The 9,607-nt window shown below is 42.5% G+C and overlaps 1 protein-coding gene across 1 annotated transcript; it reads left to right on the forward strand.

The window, feature by feature from the left end:
- The first annotated feature begins 486 nt into the window (after window positions 1–486).
- Window positions 487–2,693, forward strand: tmem70 (transmembrane protein 70). Its single transcript, XM_071376215.1, has 3 exons — window positions 487–824; window positions 1,213–1,324; window positions 1,441–2,693. Exons 1-3 carry the CDS (start codon window positions 642–644, stop codon window positions 1,887–1,889), a joined length of 744 nt encoding a protein of 247 aa, XP_071232316.1. The 5' UTR covers window positions 487–641; the 3' UTR covers window positions 1,890–2,693.
- Window positions 2,694–9,607: the final 6,914 nt, after the last annotated feature.

The raw sequence follows: 9,607 nt of genomic DNA on the forward strand, positions 1-9,607 counted from the left end.
TCCAGATTCTTTTGAGGATCACTGCAATCTTCCTATGTTCTTCAGAAATACAATTAATCAAAATAAGACCACTCAGACAGACTCCACTTTTCCCAGCGCATACTTCACCATTTGACACCTCAAACGGGCCTCTCAAATATGCATTCTTACCCAACAAACGCATCCAACAAGAAGCGATTCATTATCATTCACACACTTATCAATTTCCTTTTTGTTCCAGTTTTCGATACTACTGTTGTCCATTCAGAACATTCGTCTTCACCAACTTTGTTCAACGCGCTGCTTGATTCGAACTCAGCATCCACTTCTGCCTGGATAGCGCCATTGATCTATCTCTATTTTTAAGTAGTCCATTTTCTTATTCACGATCGCCTGATCTCTTCTGATGACCCGGTTGGACATGAGGGTCACCAGGAGGGATTAGCCAATGAAGTTGGAAGTCCCACCCAGTTGACTACATTAAAATGGTGCGGCCTTCTGGCCACTAGGGGTTGCTATGATCCCGTGTCGGTATAGCCTTTCCCACAGAATAAGAAAGTGGGTTGGGTTTGTAGGCTTCTGTTGTGTATGCTAGTTTCAGTTAGCTAGCTAGATAGTTAGCAAAGAAGCTAGCCAAGGCGGCTTAACTTTATTATTTTAGAATGTTTCAGCTTTACTTTGCACGTGGATTACGTACTGGTATTTCGCAAACGTTTAGAATCCAATTTGCTGCCCTCCGATATGGGAGGCCTGCTTCTCACGCGTGCAGAAGGCTGCCATTGAAGACCCGAGAGCAATTGTATCACACTGTCAAAAGGTCGTTTCTCAATGATGCGTCTAACAAGGTATGTGGCTTTATTCCTTTCTCTCTCAAATGTATCAGTTACTTCCATTCAATGCATATATGTTCTATTAGCCACTTTTTCCATATGAAATGATGTCATGTTCGCTAGCTGACTACCTAGTTATTGGCTCTGCGTTCGATAATTTATCAATTACAGCTGGTTGAACAGGCCAGTGCGTTAACTTTTAAAGTGCATTAGGTATTCAATTAATATCGACAACTCCTGTGCATGATTGAATGATGCAATATTATAACCATTTCTTCAAGACCTCATTCTAAAAGGTAATTCTTAAATGGAGGTTATTTAAAGGGATACATTCTTTGTTATAAATTGTAGCAGACATTGAATGGAAATAAATAGTTTCCCATTTGTGTCCATCTCTGCCCAGGTACAGTTAGCATCTATACAGCGGATGGTCCGCAACTTGTCTACATCCTCCACCTGCCACTCTGAAGAGGGGAAGCTGATCTATTCAGGGAGCCTCGGCAACGCTGTTCGAGGTATTACTTTATTATCATCTCATTATTACCATCATCAACATCGGTGATATCACTGCATAACTAAACATAAATTGCACCTTTTTAATAATACTGTATATTCTGTATTTTTGTTGCAGGTGTGAAGATGTTCTCCTACACCAGTAGCGGGGCCAGCCTATGCGTGATGCCATACATCCTTCTGCAGACGGGCATCGGTGTTCAGAGTCTGGTGCTGAAAGGTGCCTTCTGCGGTGTCATCGGTTTCTTTACATTCCTGACTCCCATCCTCCTCCACATCATCACCAAAGGCTATGTGGTCCGCCTGTACCACAACCAGGACACTGACACTTACACAGCTGTCACTTACAATGTCCTCCTGATGGAGAAAAAGACTGTGTTCCGTCAGAGTGAGGTCAAGATACCGAGTGTCAGCAAAATGTTAACCACATTCTATGCCGACAAGAAGTCGATGCTTGTGAACCCGATGTTGTTCCCACTTCCTCATGACTATAATCACCTCATGGGTTACGATAAGCCCTTTTCATTTGATACGTTAGACTTGCATGATAATCCAAATAAAAGTTAATCGATTTCTACAGATAATGCCAATAGCAGTCTAAACTGCTGAATGGTGTGTGTGTGTGTGTGTGTGTGTGTACGACTAACTTAAAGTGTAGTCGCAATAGCATATTAAAAAGAACCATTGAAATGTTGGTGACTAGGAAGAGGTGATGTAGAGGTGTATTATGGTAAAAAAAAAAAAATTTGAACAAAGCTATGTCATTGCTGGAAAAGTACATTTCACCTGACATGACTGGTTTGATTATTATTTTTTATTTTTTTATTCTTCAAACAATGCCTCTCTTCAGAAAAACACTGCCAATTTTCTGATGGAAAAATTACAAGTTCCTACTTATGGTTTGGGCACTGTCTAGCAGTTTGTATATTGCATGAAAATAGGAGACCAGCAGTCAATCAAGCCATTGAGTATCTTTCAATTTCAGTTGCAATAATTACCATGCTGTTTCAAATCCTGGTTATTGTTTTAAGTGTTTTGGCTGCTTATGGACAGAGATTGCTTTGCTTTTCAGAAACTATCAAAGCCTGGTATACTTGGCATGGTAGGACAGCACTTTCCATATACTTATCTAGTGTGACCAAATAGAGAAGAATGTACAACTTTTTATAACATTTAGATAAATCTAGTAAGGTAATACCAGAAATACTAGGTGTCTGGAAGTTGTGTTTGCTATATTTAATCTGACACACTTTTACCAGGGGCAATGTATACATTTTCTGACAATGTCACCCTGCAACAATGGAATGACAGTATTTGCAGTTACCTACCTATTTAAGTTGATTTATTTTTCAATATACATTGTAAACACTTTCTAGTCTTGTTGCATTCTTGACAGTTCAAACAGCCTTGGACCTAACCCATAGCTAACACACTATCCTTTAGTTTAACTTCCAGTTCAAACAGCCTTGGACCTAACCCATAGCTAACACACTATCCTTTAGTTTAACTTCCAGTTCAAACAGCCTTGGACCTAACCCATAGCTAACACACTATCCTTTAGTTTAACTTCCAGTTCAAACAGCCTTGGACCTAACCCATAGCTAACACACTATCCTTTAGTTTAACTTCCAGTTCAAACAGCCTTGGACCTAACCCATAGCTAACACACTATCCTTTAGTTTAACTTCCAGTTCAAACAGCCTTGGACCTAACCCATAGCTAACACACTATCCTTTAGTTTAACTTCCAGTTGAGCCACATTGGTTTCCGGGTATGTGTCTGGTATAAGAATTGGAAGTACATCGAATTTTCCGAGACAGATTACTTTTGCCGCAATCTGAAAATATTTAACATTCTCAAAGGAGGTATGTATCAGAAAACTAAGATTGATATCGATCATCTAGTCCAGCTTTTAGAAATTGTATGCTGTTTAATTTAACTTCTGGTGGTTGCGTGTGAGTGACAGATACTCTATACCTCTTTGCAGAATCCCTACATGATACCGTTCCCTTTTATATCAGGGCATATGGTGGGTTACCAAAAGTGAGTACAGTTCTTACTGTGGAAAACCACATTCTATGTATTGTAAAAATATTGTCGGGTCCAAAATGATTGGCACCCTTGATAACTCAAAGGCGGCATGTAGCCTAGTGGTTAGAGCGTTGGACTAGTAACCGGAAGGTTGCAAAATCGAATCCCCGAGCTGACTAGGTAAAAATCTGTCAATCTGCCCCTGAACAAGGCAGTTAACCCACTGTTCCTAGGCCGTCATTGAAAATAATAATTTGTTCTTAACTAACATGCCTAGTTAAATAAATAAATTTTTAAAATTAAATAAAGATGAGAAAAAAAGACTGTATAAAATATAACAAATACTGAGCTATATTTTATGCAACAAACAAAAAAAGTACAATTATATTATTTTATGCTAATACAATTGCACAGAGAAAGAGATTTTGTTAAACAAGAAATATTTGTTTTTTCCCAAAAATATAGGGGTCAAAATGATTGACACCTCTGTTTTCAATTCCTTTCAATACCTCATCTTCTGAGGATAACCGCACTGAGCCTTTTTCTAAAATGTTTTATGAGATTGGAGAACACATTGGGAATGATCTTAGATCATTCCTCCATACATAATCTTTCCATATCCTTGATATCCCTCGTCTGCGATTATGGACTGCCCTCTTCAATTCAAACTACAGGTTTTCAATGGGGTTCAAGTCCCGAGACTGAGATGGCCATTGCAAAATGTTGATTTGTGGTCAATTAACCATTTCTTTGTGAATGTTGATGTGTGCTTGTGGTTATTGTCTTGCTGGAAGATCCATTTGTGGCCAAATTTCAGACTCCTAGCAGAGGCAACCAGGTTTTTGGTAAAAATATTCTGGTACTGGGTAAAGTTAGTGACGCTGTTGACTTGTGATGCACCGATAGCCAATATTTTCCTTGCCAAAAAACCCAATACCAATATTTAAAATGTTAGCGGCCTTTTAAGCATTCTAGTACAGTTAAATCGTTAACACACACATGGACAAGGCGGTCTAAAGCACTGCATCTCAGTGCAAAAAGCATCACTACAGTCCCTGGTTCGAATCCAGGATGTATCACATCCGGCCGTGATTGGGAGTCCCATAGGGAGGCGCACAATTGGCCCAGCGAAGTCCGGGTTTGGCCAGGGTAGGCAGCCATTTTAATTAAGAATTAGTTCTTAACTGACTTGCCTAGTTAAATATAGGTTACGCACACACACGCCACACTGACCAAAAAGTTATTTTGTTGTCATTTACGTATGTCCCCATTACCAGTAAAACATAATCAAAACCAATTTCTTTCACTTACTTGCTTTGCTGTTTCGTTGTTCATTTGTTCAGTTGTTTCATTCTCAACCAGGATTTCATCATACATGTCAAGCAGTGAAGTTTCAGCTCTCTCTGTCCATGGCCTCTCATCCTCAGTGCGCACTGTCACTGTGTCTGTTTCCATATTGTCCAGCTGTGTATGTAACATTTCACGTAAACCCTGTTTCTTGTCTGCATCGACGTAGCGGTCCTTGTACATAGCATCGAGCATGGCGGCGACACAGTAAAGAGAGAATGCCACCGAATCGCTTGTTCACAGCCTGTGTCGGCAGTTTAGTTGAGCAGGTGTTTCAGTGTCATGACAGAGGGTACCACGTCTGCCTCAGGCACAGTTGATGAGCTTATTTCTCGAGTCAGTTGTTCGAATGGAGCTAGCTAGTGTGTTCATGTTTCCAAGTTTCAAACATGTTCTCAAATGCCATTGAAATGGCAGCAGCGGTATGACAACCAGCGCATTCATGAGCATACAATACGACTTTCCTCAGTACGAAATCTTCGACGACCCACTCTGCTGTCAGACTCAGCATGCTCATGGGGCTGATATCGCTGGTCCAAATGTCAGTCATGAAGCTAATAGTGGTGACGAAATTACTGTGTAACTCCGGTAGGGCAACATCTGAAAAATAGCGCACTTGGTAGGGTGTACAGGTGCTCGACCAGTCGGCGAAAGCCAACATCACCCACGACAGAGAACGGTTGATTGTCAAGGGCAATGAATTCCATTATCTTGGCGTTAATGGATTTCGCCATTGAGTTGTCTCGCTGAAATGTTCTTACTCTTTCAAATGACTGCTCAACTTGTCTGCTCGATCCACACAGCAGACATTGTGGGCTAGGCTAGGAATGCTGTGTTACATGTGTAGCGCAAAATTGTACGTGCCGTCATTACGTCATGTACCTACGTTATAAAGGTATGCACGTCAGCTTTGACATCAAATCAAATCAAAGTTTATTTGACACGTGCGCCGAATACAACAGGTGTAGACTGTGAAATGCTTACTTACAGGCCCTAACCAACAGTGCAATTTTTAAGTAAAAAATAGGTATTAGGTGAACAATAGATAAGTAAGGAAATAATAAACAACAGTAAAAAGACAGTGAATAATAACAGTAGCGAGGCTATATACAGTAGCGAGGCTATAACAGTACCGAGGCTATATACAGACACCGATTAGTTGGGCTAATTGAGATAGTATGTACATGTAGGTATGGTTAAAGTGACTATGCATATATGGTAAACAGAGAGTAGCAGCAGGGTAAAGAGTTGGGGATTGGGGGACACACAATGCAAATAGTCCGGGTAGCCATTTGATTACCTGTTCAGGAGTCTTATGGCTTGGGTGTAAAAGCTGTTGAGAAGCCTTTTGGTCCTAGACTTGGCCCTCCGGTACCGCTTGCCATGCGGTAGTAGAGAGAACAGTCTATGACTGGGGTGGGTGGGGTCTTTGAAAATTTGTAGGGCCTTCCTCTGACACCGTCTGGTGTAGAGGTCCTGGATGGCAGGCTGCTTAGCCCCAGTGATGTACTGGGCCGTACGCACTACCCTCTGTAGTGCCTTGCGTTCGGAGACTGAGCAGTTGCTGTACCAGGTAGTGATGTAACCAGTCAGGATGCTCTCGATGTTGCAGCTGTAGAACCTTTTGAGGATCTGAGGACCCATGCCAAATCTTTTTAGTTTCCTGAGAGGGAATAGGCTTTGTCGTGCCCTCTTTACGATTGTCTTGGGGTGTTTGGACCATTCTAGTTTGTTGGTGATGTGGACACCAAGGAACTTGAAGCTCTCAACCTGCTCCACTACAGCCTCGACGATGAGAATGGGAGCGTGCTCGGTCCTCCTTTTCCTGTAGTCTACAATCATCTCCTTAGTCTTGGTTACGTTGACGGATAGGTTGTTATTCTGGCACCACCCGGCCAGGTCTCTGACCTCCTCCCTATAGGCTGTCTTGTTGTTGTCGGTGATCAGGTCTACCACTGTTGTGTCGTCTGCAAACTTAATGATGGTGTTGGCCACGCAGTCGTGGGTGAACAGAGAGTACAGGAGGGGACTGAGAACGCACCCCTGAGGGGCTCCAGTGTTGAGGATCAGCGTGGCAGATGTGTTGCTACCTACCCTCACCACCTGGGGGCGGCCCATCAGGAAGTCCAGGATCCAGTTGCAGAGGGAGGTGTTAAGTCCCAGGATCCTTAGCTTAGTGATGAGCTTTGAGGGCACTATGATGTTGAACGCTGAGCTTAGTGAATGAATAGCATTCTCACGTAGGTGTTCCTTTTGTCCAGTTTGGAAAGGGCTGTGTGGAGTGCAATAGAGATTGCATCATCTGTCGATCTGTTTGGGCGGTATGCAAATTGGAGTGGGTCTAGGGTTTCTGGGATAATGGTGTTGATGTGAGCCATTACCAGCCTTTCAAAGCACTTCATGGCTACAGCCGTGAGTGCTACGGGTCTGCAGTCATTTAGGCAGGTTGCCTTCGTGTTCTTGGGCACAGGGACTATGGTGGTCTTCTTGAAACATGTTGAAAATGTCAGTGAAGACACTTGCCAGTTGGTCAGCACATGCCCGGAGCACATGTCCTGGTAATACGTCTGGCCCCGCGGCCTTGTGAATGTTGACCTGTTTAAAGGCCTTACTCACGTCGGCTACGGAGAGCGTGATCACACAGTCGTCCGGAACAGCTGATGCCCTCATGCATGCCTCAGTGTTGCTTGCCTCGAAGTGAGCATAGAAGTGATTTAGCTCGTCTGGTAGGCTTGTGTCACTGGGCAGCTCGCGGCTGTGCTTCCCTTTGTAGTCTGTAATAGTTTGCAAGCCCTGCCACATAAGACGAGCGTCGGAGCCGGTATGATTCAATCTTAGCCCTGTATTGGCGCTTTGCCTGTTTGATGGTTCGGCGGCGGGCATAGCAGAATTTCTTATAAGCTTCCGGGTTAGAGTGCCGCACCTTGAAAGCGGCAGCTCTACCCTTTAGCTCAGTGTGAATGTTGCCTGTAATCCATGGCTTCTGGTTAGGGTATGTACGTACAGTCACTGTGGGGACGTCCTCGATGCACTTATTGATAAAGCCAGTGACTGATGTAGTGTACTACTCAATGCAATCGGAAGAATCCCAGAACATGTTCCAGTTTGTGACAGCAAAACAGTCCTGTAGTTTATCATCTGCTTCATCTGACCACTTTTTATAGAACGAGTCACTGGTGCTTCTTGATTTAATTTTTGCTTGTAAGCAGTAATCAGGAGGATAGAATTGTGGTAAGATTTGCCATATGGAGAGGGAGGGAGAGCTTTGTACGCCTCTCTGTGTCACGATCGTTATATGGTGGAAGAGAGGAGGACCAAGGCGCAGCGTGATAACAATACATTCTACGTTTAATGAAACGAAACGAAGAACACTTGACAAACTAACAAAACAACAAACGAACGAACGTGACGCTATAAACAAATAGTGCTGAACCAAACACTACACATAGACATAGACAATAACCCACGAACTACCCAATGAATATAGCTGCCTAAATATGGTTCCCAATCAGAGACAACGATAGACAGCTGTCTCTAATTGAGAACCAATCTAGGCAACCATAGACATACATACACCTAGACTAGACACTGCCCCATAAACATACAAAACCCCTAGACAATACAAAACACATACATCCCCCATGTCACACCCTGACCTAACTAAAATAATAAAGAAAACAAAGATAACTAAGGCCAGGGCGTGACACTCTGTGTGTGGAGTACATGTGATCTAGAATTGTTTCCCTCTGGTTGCACATTTAACACACATTTAACATTCATCTCCCAGTGTCTGGTGGAAAGCAGACTGAACCAGGTTTCCCTCTAGGATTTTGCCTGTGCTTTGCGCCATTCCGTTTCTTTTTTATCCTGAAAAACTCCCCAGTCCTTAAAGATTACAAGCATACCCATAACATGATGCAGCCACCACTATGCTTGAACATATGGAGTGTGGTGTTCAGTAATGTGTTGTATTAGATTTGCCCCAAACATAACACTTTATAAAAGTGAATTGCTTTGCAAACATTTGCAAGTAATACTGCCTTGTTGCAAACAGGATGCATGTGTTGGAATATTTGTATTCTGTACAGGCGTCCTTCTTTTCACTCTGTCAATTAGGTTAGTATTGTGGAGTAACTACAAAGTTGTTGATCCATCCTCAGTCTTCTCCTATCACAGCCATTCAACTCTGTAACTGTTTGAAAGTCACCATTGGCCTCATGTTGAAATCCCTGAGCGGTTTCCTTCCTCTCTGAAAACTGAGATAGGAAGGACACATGTATCTTTGTAGTGGCTGGGTGTATTGATTCACCATCCAAAGTGTAATTAATAACTTCACCATGCTTAAAGTAATATTATATGTCTGCTTTTTTTTTATTTTCACCCATCTACCAATAGGTGCCCTTTGGAAAACCTCCCTGGTCTTTGTGGTTTAATCTGTGTTTGAAATTCACTGCTCGACTGAGGGACCTTACAGATAATTGTATGTGTGGGGTACAGAGATGAGGTAGCCATTAAAAAATATGTGGAAAAAGTCAAGGGATGTGAATACTTTCTGAAGGCACTGTATTTTCAGCCTGTGAGGATCAGCCAGAAAGGAAAGCCCTGAGACACTACCTCCTCCCTAACTCCTCACCCAAGCCTACCAGCCGAACATTTTGGTCCTACGCTGTGACTCATGGGGATGCACATTATCAGCTGCTGAGTATTGTCATTCATTGAGGAACTGACCTGATACAGATCTGATTTCTGTATGCACTGCTCTAACCAAACATGAAAGGATGGAGCAATATTCAGATATAAAAACTCCAGGACACACTACTGTCTGGGACCTTTTTGATACAATTGTAATGATCAGTTAAATTGGCTGTGTATATGTTACTGCAAATGTTTGGTATGTTGTGTGTGAT

The sequence above is a fragment of the Salvelinus alpinus genome, chromosome 30 (genome assembly GCF_045679555.1).
Source record: "Salvelinus alpinus chromosome 30, SLU_Salpinus.1, whole genome shotgun sequence".
Taxonomy (NCBI): Eukaryota; Metazoa; Chordata; class Actinopteri; order Salmoniformes; family Salmonidae; genus Salvelinus; species Salvelinus alpinus.

Coding starts and splice junctions, on each gene's coding strand:
- tmem70 (XM_071376215.1), top strand. CDS start 642: ATGTTTCAGCTTTACTTTGCACGTGGATTACGTACTGGTATTTCGCAA. Junction 825..1,212: donor TCAATGATGCGTCTAACAAG/GTATGTGGCTTT, acceptor ATCTCTGCCCAG/GTACAGTTAGCATCTATACA. Junction 1,325..1,440: donor CCTCGGCAACGCTGTTCGAG/GTATTACTTTAT, acceptor TTTTTGTTGCAG/GTGTGAAGATGTTCTCCTAC.